Source organism: Cnephaeus nilssonii (assembly GCF_951640355.1).
Source record: "Cnephaeus nilssonii genome assembly, chromosome: 5".
In the NCBI taxonomy this organism is placed as follows: Eukaryota; Metazoa; Chordata; class Mammalia; order Chiroptera; family Vespertilionidae; genus Cnephaeus; species Cnephaeus nilssonii.
Genome location: NC_137076.1, coordinates 7,502,985 through 7,527,682, shown reverse-complemented (window position 1 = coordinate 7,527,682; position 24,698 = coordinate 7,502,985). Strand labels below are relative to the sequence as shown.

Below are 24,698 nucleotides of genomic sequence, written 5' to 3'. Positions count from 1 at the left end.
CGACCAATTAAAAGGCTGGATGTAAGCATTGAGGTCGGAGAAAACAGCTGGTATTGAAAAAACGTGGCTGCTTCTGAGTGTATCTGAGCCAACTTCAGAGAGGCCGCCAGAGAAGAACATGGGGAAAAGCGTTGGGGCCGGCGGCGTCTGGCTCTGGCCAGGGGCACCGCGCCTACTGCCGGGCTCTCCGCCGCGGACCCGGAAGGGCCTGCCCGCGGGGGCGGTGCTCAGTGCGGCTCTCGGCCGGGGCCCCAGCACTGAGGCCCGCCCCTGACGAGAGTTCCTTTAAACTGCGCACGGGAGCCCCGCTGCGCCTCCGGCTGCCTGCCCCCGCCCCTCGGGCGGCCCGCTCGCCCTATTCTGATTGGTCGCAGTCCCTGCTCCTCAGCCGTGACGCCAAGGTCGCCTGCCGGGGTCCCGCCCTCTTCCGAGAGCCCTGAAAACAATTTTAAGATGGCGGCTACGGCGGCGCGGAAAACAATGGGCTCGGGGCGGCGGGGCCAGGCCGAGGCCTGAGGTGGGCAGCGAGCGCCGGCCGGCGTCGGGCCGAGCGGAGCCGCAGGAAGACCCGCCGCCGCCTTCGCAGCTCGCGGGGCCATGGCGCGGCCGTGAAGCGGCGGCCCGCCGGCGGGGAGCGGAGCCCGCAGTTCCAGCCGCCAGAGACGCCCGCCCCGGGCCCGGCCCGCACCGCCCTCGGCCCATGGTGCTGCCCACCTGCCCCATGGCGGAGTTCGCGCTGCCGCGGCACAGTGCGGTCATGGAGCGCCTCCGCCGACGCATCGAGCTGTGCCGGCGGCACCACAGCACCTGCGAGGCTCGTTACGAGGCCGTGTCGCCCGAGCGCCTGGAGCTGGAGCGCCAGCACACCTTCGCCCTGCACCAGCGCTGTATCCAGGCCAAGGCCAAGCGCGCCGGCAAGCACCGGCAGCCGCCCGCCCCGCCGCCCGCCCCGGCCCCGCGCCTGGACGCCGCCGACGGCCCCGAGCACGGCCGCCCCGTCGCGGTGAGTAGGGCGCGGGGAGCGGCCCCTTCCGCGGAGATGCTGCTCGGGCCTCGCTCGGGACCGGGGACCTGGCAGGGAACCGAGCGGCTGTCACCTGCAGCCAAGGGCACGGTGGCGTTGGTTTGGGAAAACAGGACCGTCAAGACCTTGGGAAGGCTCCGGCTGGGAGGCTGGTGAGCCGCAGCTGAAAGGTTTTCCTCCCAGACCTGGGAAGTTTCTTTAAACCCACTGGCCTTGGAGTGGCTTCATTTATTCTGCAAATGTTCATTGGGTCTTTGCTCTTTGCGGGTTCACGGTTTACGTATGGAAATGTCAGTCAGCCTTCAGTTGATCAAACTGTTCTGAATGGAAACACCCAAAAATCTTTGGAAATCTTAGTAAAAATATTCCATGTTTGGGCACCCCTGAAATTTGTGTACTTGTGAATCCAGCAATGTTGTGGACAATTTCCGTTTTCATTGATAAGCCTGTTTAAAATTTCTGGTGATAGTTTGTTGATAAATTAGTATGCCCTTTGGGTTCTCAGTCGCTTTCCGGGGGATTTGTTGGTTAGAGGTTTTCTTTCCTGAAGCTGATTTATAAAAGTGAGGTAATTGCCCTGGCTGGTGTGGCTCAGCTGGTTGAGCGTCCTCCGGTGTGCACTGGAAGGTCGCTGGTTCGATTCCCAATCCGGGCACAAACCCAGGTTTCGGGTTCGATCCCAGGTCTGGGCGCCTACGGGAGGCAACCGATCCATCTCTCTCACGTCAAACGGATGCTTCTCTCTCCCTAAAAATAAATAAATAAGTAAATAAAAACGTTTACTAAAAAAAGGGGAAGAACAAAGTTGTTTTGTTTTCTTGGTAATTTAAAGTTTAAAACAAAAGTTAGCAGTCTAATTTGTTCTGTGTCATTTTTAAATTCATGCCTTTACTGTCTTCCACCTGGGCTGTTTCAGTGCCCATCTCTAGTCATCAAGCATTTGGTCTCTTCCTCTCTAAATGCTGTGTCCCGTCCTCCCTCCCCGCCCCCCCCCCCCCCACTCCTATTCTCTGTTTGAATTATTTTCCGTATTCTCTCCCACATTAGTCTGGGCTGCTGGACATTTAATTGATTATTGCTTATCGACTAGTCAAGTCTTCTGGTTCTCACTTTTCTCATCTGTAAACTGCAGATATGTTTAGCTTATTATCCTCCAGGAGTGGCCTTTCCTCTTTCCCAACCTTTCAGAACCCTGCCATCCTTCAAATCTAGCTCATCTTCCTCTTCTTTTTTAAAACTTATTTTTTATTTTATTTTATTTTGTTGATTTGAGAGAGAGAGGAAGGAAGGGAGAGAGTTCCATTTAGTTAGGCATTCATTGGTTGATTCTTTTATGTGTCCTGACTAGGATTGAGCCTGCACTTGAGGTATCCGACAAGCTCAATCCAACTGAGCTACCCAGCCAGGACCATCTTCCTCTTCTTGAAAGCTAGTTTCTGACCACACTAGCCCACAGGAATCAGCATCAACTTTGTCAAAACATTTAGGAAACTTATTGTCTATGCTGTTTATTTTTAGCACATAGTCACATACTACTTTGGCCATGTCTTTCCAACTACCAGTGATGGCGAACCTCTGACACGCGTGTCAGTGCCATTTCTGATGACATGCGGCCGCCTGCCGAGGATGAAACATTTATGTTATTTAAACTATAAATATTGCGAAATAATGTTTTTTCCTCAAAGTGACACACTACCCGAGTTATGCTCAGTTTTTTGGCGAAGTTTGACACACCAAGCTCAAAAGGTTGCCCATCACTGAGCTAGACTGTAAGCCCTGGGAGGCAGGAAGGTGTTTGGCTCAGAGTTCCTTACACATCTTAGGCTCTCAGCATGTGTTTATTGAATGATTGATACTAAACTTGGTAGTACTTAGTAATTTATTCTCCTTTATGCTACCTTCAAAAGGCAAAATGGCTTAACTTCATGATGCCTTTACTAACAACTCCTGTTTTAAGGAAAGACTTTAACAGTAGCGGATGGTCATGCCAATTTAGGTGCGTAATGAAAGCTCATAAAATCTTAGTTTACATGCAAATAGTTGCCTTGAGCACCACCTAGAAATTATATTGGTGATGATTCAATGTGTTTAAAGAGAGTGAGAGTTTAGACCCTACATGATATTTTCAGTCCTGAATTACTGGAGAGAAATTAATTCTAAGTGTGTTAGAACTTGACTCTGGCTTGTCATTTATTTCTTTGGGTGTCAGAGACTGATCAGATGTGCCATGCTATGTTGATGTCTCATCACATTAAATCTTGGGCCTGGATTTCGTGAATTTAAACTTTAGAGTGGAAGTGCTCTCCGTTGTCTGTCTAGTAGAAGAGGCCTCTTTTCACTTCTGTCTCCAAGTGAGTCTAGCTAAGCTCTTCAGCCTTGAAATGGGTGGGAATGGGATCGTAGTAATGGGAAGATGAATGTCACTAAGAAAACTGGCATTTTCTGTGTTAGTGGCTCCTTCAGTTCAGAGGGGAAGAAAATCCTTGCTTGGGTAGGATTTGGGCTTAGAGAGAGCAGGTGCCTGTTAGTTATTGTTATTTTTGACAATTGAAAAGTGTATCTAATGTAATTAATATTCCTTACATAAAGAATATTATTTTTTTTCCAGTTGTACTATAGCACTGTTAGCAGTTTCATTGCTCCAGTTACCATCCGAGAACTATTTGTACAGCTGATCAAACTTACTAATAGAGTTCATCTTCAGGTTTTTCCTTCTCTTAAGATATCCCACCACACAGTCTTAACCACTGTCTGCAAACTGTTAAAGATGGGTCAGAAACAGTGCTTCAGACTTTAGTTGTCAAAGGAATGACCTTGCTAGGTTTTCTTTATGCTGTGTGTGCTTTTCAAAACCAAATCGTAGTTTTCTAATGACACTTCAGGTTGACTTCTTTTTGTTAGGAATGTTAGATTATAGAGAATTATCCACCCACTTTATATAAATATTCATTCTGTAATGAAAATAGTCTTACAATAGCTTGAACAGTTTCATTTAGTAAAATGCTCTAAGGGTTTATGCAGGGGTCCTTGAACTTTTTAAACAGGGGGCCAGTTCACTGTCCCTCAGACCGTTGGAGGGCCGGACTATATAGTTAAAAAAACACTATGAACAAATTCCTATGCACACTGCACATATCTTATTTTGAAGTAAAAAAACAAAACGGCAAAAACACCCGCATGTGGCCCGCGGGCCGTAGTTTGAGGACGCCTGGGTTTATGCCTCGTCCCTTTATCTGTTGTTACTCTCTTTTAAAAAAACTATGTTTTGCCGAAACCGGTTTGGCTCGGTGGATAGAGCGTCAGCCTGCGGACTGAAAGGTCCCAGGTTCGATTCCGGTCAAGGGCATGTACCTTGGTTGCGGGCACATCCCCAGTAGGGGGTGTGCAAGAGGCAGCTGATCGATGTTTCTAACTTTCTATCCCTCTCTCTTCCTCTCTGTAAAAAATCAATAAAATATATTTAAAAAAAAAAATAAAATAAAATAAAATAAAAAAACTATGTTTTTATTGATTTTAGAGAGGTAGGGAAAGGGAGAGGGAGAGAGAGAGATAGAAACATCTATGATGAGAAAGAATCATTGATCAGCTGCCTCCTGCACATCCCCTACTAGGGATTAAGCCTGCAACCTGGGCATGTGCCGTGACTGGAAATCAAACCACGACCTCCTGCTTCATAGGTTGATGCTCAACCACTAAGCCACACTGGCTGGGCAAGATTTGCAGATTTTTAATAATGATTTTATAGATTAAAATTATGTAAGAATTATGCAAATAACAAATTATTTCCAGGAAGTAGAGATATCTGATCATATAACAGACATTGTACTGTAATCATTGGGATAGTTTTAGAGAAAAGATGACTAATGTAGCTTTAGGAACCCATCTCTCCCTATAATACTGGGACCTCATCCTAACAACCTTTTTCCTTTTTTATCATCAGTATCCCCTTTCCCACTACATCCTCCCCTTCAGCTTGAAAGCACAAACAAATATTCTTTCGTCTTTTCTCACCCTCAAAATAGTGTTCCATCTTCTTCCTTCCCTTTGCCCTTTCCACTGAACTTCCCACTTATTCATTAGTCTACTGTGATCTGTCTTCTACCTCTTCTACTTTCCCGAAATTATCCCCTTAAAAAACACCAAAGATGGAATTGCCATATTTAGTGGCTTCTTAGTCATCATTCTTTTTTACTTCTTCTTAAAACTTTTCTCTAAGCTTCTACCCTCTTCTGATTTTCTTTCCAGCTTTTTGACTGTTTTTTTTTTCTCAGTCTCCTTCCTGCTCCCTTTATTAATTCATGCAACAAATATTTGAGTGTCTACTGTGGGCCAGAGCATATTTTAGGCACTAGAAATATAGCAGTGAACAGGACAAATTAAAACCGCTCACATGAAGAAAAAGATCAGTAATTTTAAAATTAAATTTTAGTTGTAATAAATGCTAAGAAACATTAGAGTAGTGTGATACTGAGTGATTTTCAGTAGCAGCTTTAGATAAGATGCTTTATCTTTTTTTTTTTTTTATCCTCACCTGGGGACATATTTTCATTGATTTTAGAGAGAGAGGAAGGGAGAGAGAAAAACATTTATATGAGAGAGAAACACTGATCAGCTGCCTCTTATACACACTAGACACATAGTACGCTCCCCCACTGGGGATCAAACCCGCAACCCACATGTGCCCTAAGCAGAAATTGAACCCTGACCTCTTGGTCCTGGCGATGGTTCCCAACCGAGCCACACCGACCAGGGCTTCATGCTTTGTCTTAATTTGGGCCTGAATGACAGGAGGTTATCAGTCAGTTGAAAGTCTCAGAACATTCCAGTTAGAATTACCAACAGTCTTTGAGGCAGGGACTGAGCTTTCATGAAGAACAGAAAGGAGGTCATTGTGGCCAGTAGGCATCCAGTGTGAGAGGTGGGTAAGCACAAATCAGATCAAGTGCAGGGAAAGCAATAGCAAGATTTAAGCAGAAACATGATATGATCTGATTTCGTTTTGAAAGGTCATTCTGGTGCTCAGTGAAGTTGGTGTGGGCAAGAGTGGATGCAGTTATGCTTTTACAGAAGTGTTGGCTGGGGCTAGTGGTAGTAGTGAAGATGAAGAGGAAATGGATTCTGGACCTCCTGAAGGCAGAGATGCCAGAGCTTGGTCATGGACTAAATGGATTGGATGGTGGTTAGAGAGCGGGGAAAAGTTGAGGGGAATTCCAAGTTTTTTGGCTTGATAAACTTTCTCTGCACACTTTTTTTTTTTGTGTGTTGATTTATTTTTATTTTTTTATTTTTATTGATTTCAGAGAGGAAGGAAGAGGGAGAGGGAGATAGAAACATCCATGATGAGAGGGAATCATTGATCAGCTGCCTCCTGCAACTCCCCCACTGGGGATCGAGCCCACAACCTGGGCATGTGCCCTTGACCGGAATTGAACCTGGGACCCTTCAGTTCGCAGGCCGATGCTCTATCCACTGAGCCAAACTGGCTAGGGCTCTGCACACTTTTTAAATATTAATGTTCCCTATGCAATTACATTCTCTACTTTTTTCACTCAGTCTTCTTTTCCTGGGTAATGTCATGGACTCTTTTATGGCTTCACCTATCATCCTACATAATAAAAAGGTAATATGTAAATTACCATCACTCCGCTACGCCCACGATTGGGCCAGCGGGAGACACAGGGGGTGGGACTCGGGGTGGCTGGGGTGGTGATTGGGCCACAGACGGGCCTCTGGGGCAGCGAGCCGGACGTTTGGAGGCCCCGGCTGACGAGGCAGCGCGGGTGGGCGGGCGGCGCGGCTCCCGGAGGAGGAGTCTGGCGGCAGTTGGGCCGCAGGAGCGCGCAGCAGTGTCCGCAGAGGACGTGGGTTTCCACGAAGGCAGAGGAGGCGGCCGCAGCCCCAGCCTTCCTGGGCGGGAGGCGAAGGCAAGACCCCGGCCTGGGCTCCGGCCGCAGGAGGACCACGCCCCCGCCCCGCCTCGCCCTAGGGGCCCAGGGACTTCGGAGCTGCTGGCCACACGGGGTCCCCACCAGCGGACTGACAGCCTACACGTGCATGATTAAATCATGCACTGGGCCTCTAGTACTACATAATAAAAGTGTAATATGTAAATTACCATCACTCTGCTATGCCCACGATTGGGCCAGCGGGAGGCGCAGGGGGCAGGACTCGGGGTGGCCGATTGGGCCGACGGGACGCTGAGCTTGCGTCGTCAGCGGCAGTGCGAGCTCAGTGTCTGCGCCATGGCTGTGCTGCGGCACAGAAGGGGCCTCTGGGGCAGCGAGCCCACGTCCTGCTGCGGACCATCAAAAGCGGGGAGCAAAAGCAGGGGAGCTGGCTGTCTGTCCGCTCCGGCACCAGGCCTTTCGAAAGCCTCCGCCGCACCTGGAGGCTTTCGAAAGGCCTGGTGCACCAGCGGACAGACAGCCAGCTCCCCCGCGATCGAAAGCGGGGAGCTGTGTGTCCGCTCCAGCACCAGTGGACCCCCTGCCATCAAAAGCGGGGAGCAGGCTGCTAGCAGTGTCCGCAGAGCGTGCTAGGCTTTGTGGGGCAGTGGATATGGCCTGGATGGCAGGTTAGGCCTAGGGGACCCTACATGTGCATGATTTAATCATGCACTGGGCCTCTAGTCTGTAATAATAAGATTCTCCAGAATTCTTTTCCAAGGTTCAGATCCATACTTCCAGCTGTCTACTGGACATTTCCACTTTGATATACCACATGTCCAAAATAGGCTCTCCCTTTTTCCTGCCAATCTTTCATTCCTTTGGAGTATTTTCTCGAGCACAGTCATCCAAAGTAGAAACCTGGTAATTGCCTACTCGTTTCCTGCACTTCCAGCTTTCCATTGCTCATTTATTTGACCACTATTGAGCTCCTGCTGGAGCCAGGAATTATGGTGGTACAGGAACTATGTCAGCAGCCTGATGGGAAGTAGGTAGTAGTAAGTGGGGCATTGCAAAGCCATGTTGAGGGTGTCAAAGCCTGTGGGAATATCAGGTAGGGAATGCCTCTTTGAAACTTTGGAAGCTTTAAAGATTTGGCTTTTAAAATGAGTCCAGCCCTAGCCGGTTTGGCTCAGTGGATAGAGCATCAGCCTACCGACTGAAGGGTCCTGGGTTCAATTCCGGTCAAAGCCTCATGCCCAGGTTGCGGGCCCAATCCCCAATTGGGGGTGTGCAGGAAGCAGCCTATCAGTGATTCTCTCTCATCATTGATGTTTCTATCTCTTTCTCCATCTCCTTTCCTCTCTGAAGTCAATAAAAAATATGTTTGCCGAAACTGGTTTGGCTCAGTGGATAGAGCGTCGGTCTGCAGACTGAAAGGTCCCAGGTTCGATTCCGGTCAAGGGCATGTACATTGGTTGCGGGCACATCCCCAGTAGGGGGGTGTGCAGGAGGCAGCTGGTCGATGTATCTCTCTCATTGATGTTTCTAGCTCTCTATCCCTCTCCCTTTCTCTCTGTGAAAAATCAATAAAATATATTAAAAAAGAATAATAATAATAAAATAAAATGAGTCCAGCCCGGCCAGCGTGGCTCAGTGATTGAGCGTTGACCTATGAACCAAATCTTTGGTCACAGTTCGATTCCCGGTCAGGGCACATGCCCAGGTTGTGGACTCCATCCCCAATGCAGGAGGCAGCCAAACAGTGATTCTCTGTCATCATTGATGTTTCTCTCTCACTCTCACTCTCCCTTCCTCTCTGAAATCAATTAAATAATGGTATTAAAATGGGTCTTAATATTTTCCAAAGGGTATTCCATGGAAGACTAATTTCATGAGCTATGTTAAAAGAGTTCTGAAATTGAGCAAATTTAGGAGACACTGGGATAAACAAATTTAAGCAGCTTCCTTTATTAGGACATTTCCAAACCTTTAATATGTTACTATGCATGGGGATCTAAGCTCTTATCAAGGGGTATGCAATAGGACTTTATTCCTGTTGGGAAACTAAACAAAAGCACAAAATTATGACAGTGAACAGTTCTTTGAATTTGGGGCTTAAAGTGCCAGAGGCTAGAAGATAAAGGTGAAAAGGTTGGAGTCAAATCATGAAAAGCCATATATTTGATTTTGGGTATTTGGACTAAATAATTATATTTTTTGGGTTAAATAATTTTGAAACATTGTGAATCCCCTGACACATTTTTACGCTGACATCTAAAGCTTTTCATCTTATGTTTCTAAGCTTATCAAAAATTATGGTGCATTTATGATGTTGTTCAATTGTATACTAAACCACCATAATTCAATTTTAAATGAAATATATGAAATAAGAAATTTATATAAAACAGAGCTTTATAAAGTGCCACATGTATTTAATATGAATCAACTATTTTAAAAAGAGAAAAGAAAAAGGGAAAAATGTGCCATGGCTGGTATGGCTCAATGGTAGAGCATCCATCAGCCCTCATACCAAAGGTCTCGGGTTCAATTCCTGGTCAAGAACACGTACCTGGGTTGCAAGTCAGTCCCAGGCGGTCGGGGCCTATGCGGGAGGCAACTGATTCATGTCTCTCTCACATCAATGTTTTTCTCCCTCCCTCCCTCCCTCCCTCCCTCCCTCCCTCCCTCCCTCCCTCCCTTCATCCCTCCCTCCCTCCCTCCCTTTCACTCTCTCTAAAAATCAATTGAAAAAGTATCTTTGGGGAGGATTAACAAAAAAGTAGGGGGAATGCTTTTTATAGTTGCAGGGGGTATAACTTTAAAAGAATTATAAATATTAATATTTAAAAATAAAATGGTCAGATCACTTTTTAAAATGTAGCCAGTGGACTCTGAATACCTTAACAATGTACTTTCATCAACCATTTACACTTTTCTTTAAGAAATTGTAAACCATTCTTTTTTCTCCTGGAACTTGCATTTCTCTTAGACTTGCCCCACACAGTTTTATTCTAACATAAAGAATGCTTACAAGTCTTCTTATTTAATAACACTAGCATGTTTTTTTCTAAACAAAAAAATGGTATAAAAATTGAAATTAAAAACTTCAATTTAGCCCGACCAACATGGCTCAGTGATTGAGCATCGACCTATGAACCAGGAGGTCACAGTTAGATTGCTGGTCAAGGCACATACCTGGGTTGTGGGCTCGATCCCCCTTGGGGGGTGTGCAAGAGGCAGCCGATCCATGATTCTCTCTCATCATTGATGTTTCTCTCTCTCTCTCTCTCCCTCTTCCTTCCTCTCTGAAATCAATAAAAATATATCAAAACAACAACAACAACTTATTTAGCTCATGGATTGAAGGTTCCTGGATTTGATTCTGGTCAAGGGCACATAACCTTGGTTGCAGGCTCAATTCCCAGCGCCAGTTTGGGGCTCGTGCAGGAGGCAACCAATTGATGTGTCTCTCTCACATTGATGTTTCTCTCTCTCTGTCTCTTCCCCCCTCCCACTCGCTCTAAAAAGAAATCAATGGAAAAATATACTCAGGTGAGGATTAACAACAACAAATAAATTAAAAATTAAAATACATGTTTAAAAACACAAAAAAACTTCATCTTATTTTGATCATAAAGCTCTATGTATACTTTTTTCTTAATCCTCATCTGAGGATATGTTTTTATTGATTTGAGAGAGAAAAGAAAGGGAAGGGCAGAGAGAGAAATAGCTATTGGTTGCCTCTCTCACATGCCCCAACCTGGGATGGAACCAGCAACCTGGGGATGTGCCCTGACGGGAATTGGACCCTCAACCTTTTGGTGTATGGGATGATGCTCCAACCAACGGAGTCACACAAGCCTGTATGCATACTTTTGTTGTTTTTAAAGTTAAGTTATACAAAAGAAGAATATATGTAGCATTTAGAATGTTCTGTTTTACGAATGTTTATTTCAATAAATTCAATTATAGTAGTATACAACAAAACCAATGTATTATGAATATTTATAAATAATTATTAAGCAAAAAAGTACAAGTTAATTAGAAATGTCTTCCTTAATGAGATGGATGAGGGTTCCCCTTCCTCAATTTGTTCACATAAGCATGGATGAGTATTGTTGACAAAATGACAGTTCTCAATTCTATTTCTTTTTTTGTGTGTGTTTATGAAAAGGAAAAAAAATCCTCGGGTGAGGATTAACAGAAAAAGTCAGTGGTATGTCACTAAAAGTTAATTTACTAATTAGCTGACAATTTGGTTAGGTACATCTTTAATTTTTTTTATTTTAAATTCTCATCCAAAGAGTGAGGATATTTTTTCCATTGGTTTTTAGAATGGAAGGGGAGAAAGAGAGAGAAGAGAAGAGAGCGAGAGCGAGAGAGAGAGAGAGAGAGAGAGAAACATTGATGTGACAGAGACACGATTGGTTGCCTCCCACACGGGCCCGACTAGGGGTGGGGATCGAACCTACAACCCAGGTACTTGCCTTGATTGGGAATCAAACCTGTGATTCTCTGGTGCGCAGGCCAACACTAACCATTGAGCCACTCCGATCAGGGCAGTACACCTTTAATTTTATTGGAAACACAGGATTAGAAGCTGTCTGACTTATAAATGGATTAATCTAGACATTAGTCATTCACTTTTCTCAGTTATTAAGAAACTAGAGGTTCTGTGCACAGAATTGTGCACAGGTGGGGTCTCTTAGCCTGGCCTGCACCCTCTCACAATCCGGGATCGCTCGGGGTGATGTAGCAGTGCTGAAGTGGCAGGCGGCTGGGGAGGAGCCCCAACTGGGGCGGGCGCAGCTCCGCTGCTGCTCATCCCAGCCCCACTGCCCCTGCCGCTGCCGCCACTGCCGCGGAGGCAGGAGAGGCTCCCACCGCCACAGCTGCGCTCGCCAGTCATGAGCCCGGCTTCTGTCTGAGCGGCACTCCCGCTGTGCGAGTGCACTGGCCATCAGAAGGCAGCTCCTGTGTTGAGCATCTGCCCCCTGGTGGTCCGTGCGCATCATAGTGACTGGTTGTTCCAGTCGTTCAGTCGTAAAGGTCCCTTAGGCTTTTATATATATACTAGAGGCCCAGTGCATGATTGAATCATGCACGTGTAGGGTCCCCTACACGCTTTCGCTTTTCGCGGTGGAGCTGGGTGCCTGTCCGCTGGTGCACCAGGCCTTTCAGAAGCCTCCGGCTCAGCGGAGGCTTCTGAAAGGCCTGGTGCCGGAGCAGACAGGCACCCAGCTCCCACGCTTTTGATGGTCCGCAGCCGCTGAGGGGGGCTACCCTGCTGTTGAGAGGCGCAGGGGGCGGGACTCCCGCCCCCTGCGCCTCTCAACGGCCGCTGAGGGGGGCTGCCGCGGACACCTGGCTACCCTGCCGTTGAGAGGCGCAGCTGGGTGTCCTTGGCAGGCCCCCTCAGCGGCCGTGGATCTGGCCGTTGAGAGGCACAGGGGGCAGGAGTCCCACCCCCTGCGCCTCTCAACAGCAGGGTAGCCCCCCTCAGTGGCAGCGGATCCGTGCCTCTCAATGGCCGGATAGGCCACCCTGAGTCCCGCCCCCAGCCTCCCGCCGTCCAATCGTGGGCGTAGCGGAGTGATGGTAATTTACATGTTACTCTATTATTAGATAGGATAGAAGATATTAGAGGCCTGGTGCATAGATTTGTGCCCTGGTGGGGTCCCTTGGCCTGGCCTGCAGGGACGGGGCCAGCCAGCCGAGGAGGGACCGCAGGAGGTTGGCCGGCTGGGGAGGGGCCATGAGAGGGCTCCAGGGTGTGTCCAGCTTTCTCGCCCAGTCCTGATCAGCTGGACCCAGGCAGCAAGCTAACCTACCAGTTGGAGCGTCTGCCCCCTGGTGGTCAGTGCGCATCATAGTGACTGGTCGAATGAACGGTCGGACACTTAGCATATTAGGCTTTTATTATATAGGATGACATAAAGGCTTTACCAAATCTTATCAATTGTTATTGATTATACCTATTATTCTTTCACACAGAGGTACCTTGTTTAACCTAATGTACTCAAAATTGGTTGGGAAAATCAAAATGTTGTTCATTTCCATACATCTTTGCCAATACAGTCGTTTTTGATAAAATACTTTATCTGCTTTAGCCATATTTTCTTTTTTATATATATATTTTATTGATATTTTACAGAGAGGAAGGGAGAGGGATAGAAAGCTAGAAACATCGATGAGAGAGAAACATCGACCAGCTGCCTCCTGCACATCTCCCACTGGGGACGTGCCCGCAACCAATGTACATGCCCTTGACCAGAATCGAACCTGGGACCTTTCAGTCCGCAGACCGACGCTCTATCCACTGAGCCAAACCGGTTTCGGCTAGATATATTTTCATCAAAACCTTAGAGCTGCTACTATAGCATGTTTAATGTGGAAAATGTCTGCCATAAAATCTAATTGGCAAAACCAGTCTTGTCTTCATTGTCAAATTAATCAACCACATCAGACTCAGCCTTCTGTCAGAAAAAGTTTGAACTTCATTTTTCAACTACACATAATAATATACATACCCATGACAGCCACCTCACTCCTGAATTCTAGGGGAAAGTGTTCAAGAAGAGCATGGAGCCTTGTCATGAGTTTTGTTACCTATCAGGGTGCATTGCTTCATATTTCTTACCCATGTTCTCTGCTCTTTCATGGAGCATTCCTTCAAATAGCTGTTTGTTACTTGATTAGTTTAGGGTGGAATAGATGTTTTTAATTGAAAAATAACACCACTCTTGCTGCCCATCCTATAGTATATCTGAATTCAAAGCATTCTACCAACTCACAGACCAAACTTAGGCAACTTAAGTGCTCAGAGCTCTTAAAGTCAGTGGAGAACTAGTCTGTCCAGCAGAGCAGCAGGAGGGACTAATTCAGGGTGAACATTTGGAGGACCATCAGTTTTACTAGGCCTGGTGGAGCAGCATGTCATTGGGTGGCACTGGCACCATGGAAATGAAGCTCATATATGATACTCTTAAGATCCCCCAAGTATTTTGAGTGTGGTTCTTTGAAAATGGCTTAATTTCTCTTAGTGTCTTCACATGTAACCCTTACCCAGTCTCGTAATGTCTGACACATCCTCACATTCAGAGCTCTGCTCATGTGTCATCATTTCCTTCCAGACTCCTTCCCTAAGTTCCTCCTCATGCTGGTCTAGATGCTTAACTCTGTCAGAACAACCACACTGAACTTTAATTAGTGGTTGGCCTCCTCTCCATTGGACTGTGAGCAACCTAAGAGCGAGACCAAGAGTCTAGCACCATACCTGTCACGTATTTGGCAGTCAACAAGCGTATGTTGAGTGAATGTTAATGATACTGTGGAAGGAGCTCTGAATTGGGAGTCAGAAGATATATGTTTTTAGGCTGTGATCATTTAAAAAATGATTTTGATAGAGGTAGGCCTAGATTTGTACTTCCATGTTCATTCACCCTTGTTTACAATTGCCAAGAGGTAGGCTCAGTCTTAAGTTTCCATCAACAGATAATGGATGAATGAAATGTGGTTTATACATATAATGGGATATTATTCACCCTTAAAAAGGAAGGCAGGCTAAGGGTTGGGGGGCAGTTTGGGGGGTGGCAGGGGGAGGGGGGAGGGAGGGGAGGGATAGGGGGGGAAAAAGGCATCGGCCCAGCCAGTGTGGCTCAGTGGTTGAGCGTCGACCTATGAACAAGGAGGTCACGGTGTGATTCCCAGTTGGGGCACATGCCCAGATTGCAGGCTCGATTCCCAGTGTGGGGCGTGCAGGTGGCAGCCAATCAATGATTCTCTCTCATCATTGTTGTTTCTATCTCTCCCTTTCCTTCCTCTCTGAAATCAATAAAAAAAAAATTTTTTAAGGAAGGCATCTTATGTGGATATCGCATGGATAAACCTTGAGGACATATAATAAAATAAACCAGTTGCATAAAGACAAGTACTGCATGATTCCACTTACATGAGATATCTAAAATATTCAAACTCTTAGAAACAGAAAGAAGAATGCTTGTTTCCAGAGTCTAGAAGGAAGGAGGAATTGTTTAACTGCTATAGAGTTTTTTCCATTTTGTAAGATGAAAAAGTTCTAGGGATTTGTTGCACAACAGGGTGTATGTAGTTTACATTATTGTACTGTACACTTAAGAAAGGTTAATAGCAACTGGGCAGTTCCTTGCCCCAAATAGTTACCAATTCAGCATTGCAGCCACTCACTGTTCTAAGTCCCAAGGTGAGATTCCCTGCTCATTCAACCAGGAAGAAGAGGAGTATTCCTTATCCCCAGAATAAAGACAGGACAAAACCCATCCTATCTAATAAAAGAGTAATATGCAAATTAACCATTACTCTGCTACACCCATAAGCCATGCCCACAAGCCAGTGAGGAGCGAACATGCAAATAAACCCAACCAAGATGGCTACAGCCACAGAGAGCAGGAGGGAGGCTTGGGTTTCCCAGGCAATGGAGGAAGCCAAGCTTTCCGCCTGCCCTTGCCGGCCTAGGTCTCCACTCAAGGCTACAAAGTTTCAATCATAGAAGGTAAACAAATCCAAACAGAAATGGTGGCAGCCACAGAGCTGAAAAGAGCAGGAGGCTAAGGGTTGCCCCTGGCAATGGAGGAAGCCAAGCTTTCCGCACACCCTGGCCGGCCCAGGCCTCCACTTAAGGCTACAAAGTTTCAATTATAGAAGATACATACCCCAACAGAAATGGCTGCTACCAGGGAGCAAGCAGAAGGCTTGGCTCTGCTCCAGGCTACAAAGTTTCAATTGTAGAATATAAATAAGCCCCAGATACCAGGGTCTCCGCTTGGGTCGCCAGGTGGCATGGCCGGCCTGCAAACCACCACAGGCCCCTCGCCCAGGCCTCCCCATGCCCCAAGGGAACCCCCACCCTGATCCGGGACATCCTTCAGGGCAAACCAGCCGGCCCCCACCCGTGCACCAGGCCTCTAGCCTATCTAATAAAAGAGTAATATGCAGATTGACCATCACTCCAACACACAAGATTGCTGCCCCCATGTGGTCAAAGATCCTGCCCCCATGTGGACACAAGATGGCCACCACAAGATGGCCAGCAGGGAAGGGCAGTTGGGAGGGACCAGGCCAGCAGAGGAGGGAAGTTGGGGGTGACCGGGCATGCAGGGAAGGGCAGTTGGGGGGGACTGGGCCTGCAGGGAAGGGCAGTTGGGGAGGACCCAGGCCTGCAGGGGACAGCAGTTAGGGGTGACCAGGCCTGCAGGGGACGGCAGTTAGGGGCAAACAGGCTGGCATGGGAGCAGTTAGGCATCAATCAGGCTGGCAGGGGAGTGGTTAGGAGGTGATCAGGCTGGCAGGCAGAAGTGGTTAGGGGCAATCAGGAAGGCAGGCAGGCGAGCAGTTGGGAGCCAGCAGTCCTGGATTGTGAGAGGGATGTCTGCCTGCCCGTTTAGGCCCGATCCCACTGGGATTGGGCCTAAACGGGCAGTTGGACATCCCTTGAGGGGTCCCAGATTGGAGAGGGTGCAGGCTGGGCCTCTAGTCCTATATAATAAAAGCGTAATATGCTAAGTGTCCAACAGATTGGTCGACCAAACGCTCGCCCAGTTGCTATGATGCACACTGACCACCAGCAGGCAGCCGCTCCGACTAGTAGGTTAGCTTACTGCAGGGGTCTGGCCAATCGGGACTGGGCAAGATGGCCAGACATGCCCTGGAGCCCTCCCTCAATCCCTCCCTGGTTGGCTGGCCCCCATAGACCCCGATTGGGACTGGGTGAGATGGCCCTGATTGCCAGCCAGGCCGAGGGACTCCATCTGTGCACGAATTCATGCACTGGGCCTCTAGTGTTTTAATAATTGGAAAAACAGAAAAGAAAGGTTAAGATAGTAAATTTTATGATATGGGTTTTGACCACAATTTTTTTAAAAAAATTAGTTATAAGACAAAAACTTTGATGTTTTACAAACTGCGGGGCTGGACAGCAAACCCTGAGCAATGGATGAATGGATTACTCTGACATGTTTGCTGTGAAAGAGAGGCTAAGGGATGGCCTGGCTATAGCAACCAGGCAGCCCCGATTGTCTGCCTCGTTAGCCTTTTATTACAGCTTTTATCTTTAGATACAATCAGTAGGGTGAGTAATCTTGGGAGGACACATCTATTTTCATTGTCCTCTGGGCAAGGGCATCTAGGGATTAAGCATAAGGATTCCTGTAAACACCCAGGGGCCTGCTCGTGCACATATTTGTTTGGAAAGGTCAAGGAATAATTAGGGGTGCCACCTTTGACACTCCCCTAAGTCTCCCCTAAGTCAGAATTCCGATAAACAGGGCGGACAGCCTTCCACACACTTTCCTTTTCTCAGAATGTCCTCCTTACAAACTTCCCAACCAAGTCTCGTGTGCTCCCCATCATCTCCGCCTTTTTTGTTTTGCTGAATGTAAAAGACAGAGGGAGGTGGTGAACTTTCTGCTTTGGAATGTCAGAGTCCGTGAAGCTGCTCCAGTTCCGATTTTACAGACTAAAAGAAAAAAAGAGCAATGGTTAGTTATCTGGAATGTGTGGAGTGTGAGTAAGCTCCAATGATTGCTCAGCCTCTGCCGTCAGCTTCATCATTCGCCAGGTTATTCTAGGGGCCATCTGGTTATGGGAAGACGCAACGTTCGGGGCTGTGGAGTCCCCAGGCCAAAATTCTTCATTTCTGGAAGAGGATTGGTCCTGTGCCATGCCATGGCAGGGTTTAATCCAGTGAGCTGGAATCTACAGCTGCCCTTTGGGGGTAGAAACACACGCATATCCTCTCCCCCATGTTAATTCATTGGGTTGCATCCAGTTATTAGTGTCCACATCTCGCCACAAGACTTGTGATTTCTGAGATGGGGTTATTGAGGTAAAGTGCCGTTCTACAGAGGATTGAAAAAGATCATTCAGATTCAAAAAATTCAAGATAGGCCGAAACCAGTTTGGCTCAGTGGATAGAGCGTCGGCCTGCGGACTCAAGGGTCCTGGGTTCGAGTCCGGTCAAGGGCATGTACCTTGGTTGCGGGCACATCCCCGGTGGGGGGTGTGCAAGAGGCAGCTGATCGATGTTTCTCTCTCATTGATGTTTCTAACTCTCTATCCCTCTCTCTTCCTCTCTGTAAAAAAAAAAAAAAAAAAAAAATTCAGGGTAAAGAAGTATAGCTGGGTCCTTGAGTCCTATATTCCCCCTTCTTTGTTTTACTAGCATATGCTTCAGATTAGCATGGGCACATTCAACAATGGCCTGCCCTTGTGGATTGTAAGGGATTCCCATAGAATGCTAGATGGACCAAGTTCTGCAAAAGGCAGTGAAGCCATGGCTGCTATAAGCAGGCCCATTATCAGTTTATCTTGGTTAATATAGCTACAATTGGAAACATGTCTTATTGAATTCATGCAAAGAAATGTATTGCCACTTATTAAGAATTGCCAAATACTGGAGGGACAGGTGGGGAGAATATATAATTTATCAAATTGCTTTAAAAATGCTTCCTTATATCTGAAAAACAGAAAGTTTAAGAATCATCAGTACTTTCAAATGACATGGAATCTTGTCCTTTCTGCAAAACACAATATTCCAGAATAACAATTAGAGCTATAAAGAAAGCATAATATGGTTATTATTTGACAAGGCTTCCCATTTACCTTAAGCAGAAAATTTTCCTTCATGAGAGAGAAAATAAACATTTGAGGCATTCCAGAGCCTATGGAGTAATCTAAAGCCAATTCTAGGTCAAGAAAAAGTTTCTTAAAATTCAAATCCTGGAAGGATTGTTAATCTTATTTTACCAAAAGATCATATATCAACGTGTATTAGACACAAACATAGGCTAGTTAACTTCAGTTCCCATGATTAAAAGATGGCTTTAAAAAATACCTGATTAATATCCTATATAATAAAAGGCTAATATGCAAATTGTTCCCTCGACTGGAGTTTGACCAGGGGCAGGGCCGGCCAGCCAACTGCCAGCGGCCCTTCCCCCTGCCAGCCAAACTCTCACGGCTCTGGGGCAGGCCGGCCAGGCCCCACCTGTGCATGAATTCATGTACCAGGCCTCTGGTAACAAATAACCATTTTACTAGAAAAGGACTAACCAAAATAAGGTTTATTCTCTAACTTCATTTGTTCTGGGGTGTGACCAGCAAATGACACTAATTGGATTTCTGCTATCAGTCTCCCTGAGTATATTGATATAAGCTATTTACCATCTGGTTATACCTTTGGTTAGGGAGGCAAAATGCAAATCATTTACTCTTAAGTGTCCTTGGCTTAGAGAAGATAGGATTTACTAGATGGCTCCAAATTGTTTATTAACCATCTCAGTTTCCCTATTCTACTTGTCCTGGCTTACTGGCCTGTGTCATTTACATAACTTCCTTTCAACATTTCTCTTCACAAACTTTCTACAACTTTCACAAGTCTTTCTTCAGAAACCTTACAACTTTCAGAAGTAACCAGCTTTAGAATCCACTTTCTTTTTCCTTCAAAATGCATCTCCATGCCATAACCCTTAGAAACCTTAATTTTTAGGTGACATGTAAGTAATTAACATTCCTCAGATTAGCAATACATTCACATTTTAAGAGATATTTCAAATAAAATACAAGATATTAACATTAAAATTCATCCTCTAGATTTTTCATACAAGGCAAAACTCAGATTAATATTTCAATATTCTGTTATTTTAAAATACCTAGATATTTAATAATTTTTATTATTTAATTCAGCAAACTCCAAAGTTTTAAGTTACCAAACACTTTGGGAAACTGTATTTAGGCATATATAATTACCACTGAAAAAGCTTTATCATATACCCTTCATTTTAGTTATATTTATTTTGCCTTAACAACTTTGAGATTTTAAAGTCAATTATTATTATCCAAGGCATTTTCTTGGCAAATTTTGTAACAGAGATAACTCGCTGTCTTTCAGTGACTTTAATGTTAAAGTACTATCTTTTTTTTTAATCACCAAAATGGGAGTGGCCCCCACACTGCTATTTCTACAACCTGCTAGAGGGCACTTCTACAGTCATCCTAATCATCGTAGGAAAAAAGACTTGGAGGGTTTAGAAGATTTTATTTCCCATATTTTTTTTCTCTCTGAGTAGACTAACAACATGAAATCTCACATATAAGAAGATATCTTAAAAACAAACAGAAAACCCCCACAGTAAATAGATGAGTACTCATAAAAGGGTGGACTGAGACATAAGCCTTAGAATCTTCAAACTAAGTCCCCCAAAGATAAGGAAGCAAGCAAAAAGACATCAATCAGTAACCATGTCACATTATAGACAGACAAGAACTTTCACTAGCTATGAGTTTCCAGTAGCTGATGACTTGAGAGGGAGAGCAGGAAGGATCCCCACGATTAAGAATTCTTGGCAGCTGCTGGGAAGTTCCTGCAATCCCTGCCATGTGTTCAGTCTGCTACAAGTAGCTGGGGCTCCTAGTAAAGTGAAATATGCCTCATGTTTAAACAAATTGAACCAAACAACAAGACACATGAAACAACAATTGACACTCTTATATACGATATTTGCAGGTGCGCATAACACACAGACAAGATTTAATAAATCAGAGTTCTTTTCGTGGATCTTTCAGATGTCTTACAGTGTCCAGGACTCACAGCCAGATGCGGCCCAGAGGGCTCCCAGGTGGGGTCGCCAGTGAACACCCACAGTCTGTTCACATATCTCATCATATTTTGCTCTCCATAGCAAATATTGACTGGAATCCAAAGTTGTTTTGGCCAAAATCTGCCAGTCCCAAGGCATCATGTGGTAATTTTCAGACAAAGCATTAAGGAGTCCTTTTGTAACCAGACTGTTTGTCCCATTTTCTCTAATTGATGAGCCTTCCCACACTGGAGGTGGAAGATCAGGAGCCTTAGGTATTACAGGCTTTACAGGCTCTACTTCAGGAGGAGGGAGCAGTGATAAATCCTCCTGGTATTCTGTAGGCTTTTGATTCTCAGTATGAAATGGGCATAGCGCAGCTCGAACAAAAGCCGACATAGTTAAAGATGACAGAGGCACTCGTTTTCTTTGGGCCTGATTTCTCTTTAAATTCCTGCCTACTTGTTCCCAGAGATCAACATCTAATGTTCCATCATCAGGGGACCAAGGATTATAAATTATAGGCACATTTGCTTTTAATAACTTTTTAAGTAACAGATCTGTTATTCAGTGGATAGTTGCTGTCCTATTGTGAAACCTTAGCTGAAAAATAATTCCCTTGAACTTGGAAATCCCAAGCGGGCTCCAATGACTTACTGCACAGTTACTTTCATTTCTTTCCTCTTCATTTTCGAGGATTCTGCTGTGTCTTGTTGTGTTCCTTGGTCCTCACACAGGGAACCACCTTGCTGGGGCTGGCCAGCAAACCTTGAGTGACAGGTGAATGGATTACTCCAACACAGCTTTTGCTGTGAAAGAGAGGGCTAAGGGACGGCCTGGCTCTAGCAACTAGGCAGCCCCGATTGCCTGCCTCCTTAGTTTTTATCTTTAGATACAGTCAGTAGGGTGCATAATCTTGGGAGGACACATGTGTTAACATTGTCCTATAGGCAAGGGCATCCAGGAATTAAGCATAAGGATTCCAGTAAACACCCAGGGTTCTGCATGTGCACAGACTTATTTGGAAAGGTCAAGGAATAATCGGGGGCACCACCTTCGACGCTCCCCTAAGTCTCCCCTAAGTCGAAATTCTGATAAACGGCAGGCGGCCTTCCACACACTTCCCTTTTCTCAGAATGTCCTCCTTACAAACTTTCCAACCAAGTCTCGTGTGCTCCCCAATAACAAACCACATACCCTGAAATTTTTCTAGCAATTATAGGGGCTTTTTTTCCCTATTTTTCAATCACAGTTGACATAACAATATTATATTAGTTTCGGGTGAACAACATAGTGATTAGACATTTATATAACTTACGAAGTGATTGCCCCAGTAAGTCTAGAACCCTTCTGACACTATACATAGTTATTACAATGTTATTGACTATACTAGAGGCCCAGTGCACGAAATTCGTGCATGGGGAGGGAGTGTCCCTCAGCCCAGCCTGCACCCTCTCCAATCTGGGACCCCTCGAGGGATGTCCGACTGCCCGTTTAGTAGGATCGGGCCTAAACGGGCAGTCGGACATCCCTCTCACAATCCAGGACTGCTGGCTCCCAACTGCTCGCCTGCCTGCCTGTCTGATTGCCCCTAACCACTTCTGCCTGCCAGCCTGATCACCCCCTAACCACTCCCCTGCCAGCCTGATTGATGCCTAACTGCTCCCATGCCAGCCTGTTTGCCCCTAACTGCCCTCCCCTGCAGGCCTGGTCCCCCACAACTGCTCTCCCCTGCAGGCCTGGGTCCCCCCTAACTGCCCTTCCCTGCAGGCTTGATTGCCCCCAACTGCCCTCCCTTGCAGGCCTGGTCCCTCCCATTTGCCCTCCCCTGCTGGCCATCTTGTGGCAGCCATCTTGTGTCCATATGGGGGCAGGATCTTTGACCACATAGGGGCAGCCATCTTGTGTGTTGGAGTGACAGTCAATTTGTATATTACTCTTTTATTAGATAGGATTCCCTATGCTGTACTTTATTTCCCCATGAGTATTTTATAACTACCAATTTACACATCTTAATCCCTTCCCCTTTTCACCCATCCTCCAAACCCCCTCCCATCTGGCAACCATCAATTTGTTCTCTGTATCTATGAGTTTGTTTCTGTGTTGTTTGTTCATTTGTATTTTTTATATTCCATACTGGAGGGCCGGTGCATGAAAATTCATGCACTGGAGGGGGAGTCCCTCAGCCCGTCCTGCCCCCTCTCACTGTCCAGGAGCCCTCAGGGGCGGGAGGTGACCCGGTGATCAGGGGAAGGCAACACCTCCATCACACCTCTGCTGCTGCCACTGCCACTGCCAGCAGCGCAAGCCTCAGCCAGCTCTGGTTACTTGAGCCTCGGGCAGCCCTGGGCGCCTGGGCAGCCGCCATCCGAGGCTTGCCTGCACCTCGGGCCGGCCCTGGGTGGCTAAGGGTCTGAGGGGACTGGGGAACTCCAGAGGCAGGTACGTGGAGTGGCCGGACCTGTGTGCCTGCCGCCCTGGCGGGGTTGAGGGGACTGGGTGCCTTCATCTTGTGGCTGTTGGTGCCGCCATCTTTGAGGGTGTGATGGTCAATTAACATATTCCCTCTTTATTAGATAGGATATAAGTGAAGTCATATGGTATCTGTCTTTCTCTCTGACTTACTTCACTTAGTATTATTTCACCCTCTAGGTCCATCCATGTTGTCACAAATGGCAAGATTTCTATTTATTTTGCTTTTTATTTTTTTAATATATTTTTTATTGATTTCAGCGAGGAAGGAAGAATGAGAGAGAGATAGAAACATCAATGATGAGAGAATCATTGATCAGCTGCCTCCTACATAGCCTCCCACTGGGGATGGAGCCTGAAACTGGGGAATGTGCCCTGACTGGGAGTTGAACTGTGACCTCCTGGTTCCTAGGTTGAAGCTCAACCACTGAGCCATGCCGGCTGGGCAAGATTTCTTTTTTTATAGCTAAGTAATATTCCGTTTTACATATGTACACATCTTCTTTATCCATTCATCTATCAATAGATATCTAGGTTGCTTCCATATCTTAGCTATTGTAGATAATGCTGCAGCGAACATAGGGATGCATATGTCTTTGAATTATTGTTTTGGGAGGTTTTTTTCGGATGAATATACAGAGGTAGGATTGATGGGTCCTTCTTTGTTTCTTGATTTAGCCTTTGTTTTAAAGTATATATTTTTCTGATATAAGTATTGCTCCCCCAGTTTTGTTTTGTGGTGTGTTTTTTTTATTTCTATTTGCATGAAATATCTTTATCCATCTCTTTACTTTCAGTCTGTGTGTGTCTTTCAATTAGAAGTGGGTCTCTTTTAAACAGCATATGTATGGGTCTTGTTTTCTTATCCAAGGGCTCCCTTTTCTTTTTTTTCCAATCTTTATTGTTCAGAGTATTGCAGGTGTCCTTCTTTTTTCTCCCCATAGCCCCCCTCCACCTGGTTCCCACCCTGCTCCAGGCCTTCATCACTCTATTGTCTGTGTCCGTAAGTAATGCATACATGCATGTAAGATCTTTGGTTATTCTCTTCCCGCGCCTCCTCCCCACTTTCCTCTGAGATTTGTTGGTCTGTTCCATCTTTCCATGCCTCTGATTCTATTTTATTCACCAGTTTATTTTGTTCATTAGTTTCTTGTTTATTTTTATATTCAATTGTTGATAGATATGTATTTATTGCCATTTTATTGTTCATATTTTTCATCTTTTTTTCCCCCTTTCTTCTTCTTAAAGAATGCCCTTCAGCATTTCATATAATACTGGTTTGGTGGTGATGAACTCCTTTAGCTTTTTCTTGTCTGTGAAGCTCTTTATCTGACCCTCAATTCTAAATGATAGCTTTGCTGGATAGAGTAATCTTGGTTGTAGGTCCTTGGTATTCATCACTCTGAATATTTCTTGCCACTCCCTCTGGCCTGCATAGTTTCTGTTGAGAAATCAGCTGATAGTCATATGGGTGCTTTCTTGTAGGTAACTAACTGTTTTTCTCTTGCTGCTTTTAAGATTCTCTCTTTGTCTGTGGGTGTCGGACCAGCCCATTCTGTCTTTGTTCCTCCTACCAGTCTCAATGTGCTTTCTTCTTTACTTCTCTAGTTGAAGGACTTACATTCAGCCAGCTTTCAGCCAGGTTCTGAATGATGGTTGTTCTGTATTTTAATTGTAATTTTGATGTGATTGTGAGAGGTG

General features: G+C 45.7%; 1 protein-coding gene and 1 pseudogene across 2 annotated transcripts in view; both read left to right on the top strand.

Annotated features, from left to right (window-relative positions):
- LOC307100408 (glyceraldehyde-3-phosphate dehydrogenase-like) overlaps nucleotides 1-24,698 on the top strand; it is a 1,087,365-nt pseudogene that overhangs the window by 74,622 nt on the left and 988,045 nt on the right. The window lies entirely within an intron of this gene.
- Nucleotides 34-24,698, top strand: part of MAML1 (mastermind like transcriptional coactivator 1) — a 62,483-nt gene continuing 37,818 nt past the window's right edge. The window contains exon 1 of the mRNA XM_079772764.1: nucleotides 34-1,003. Coding sequence (XP_079628890.1) covers nucleotides 701-1,003 — 303 coding nt within the window. The 5' untranslated portion in view covers nucleotides 34-700. The remainder of the gene's footprint in view (nucleotides 1,004-24,698) is intronic.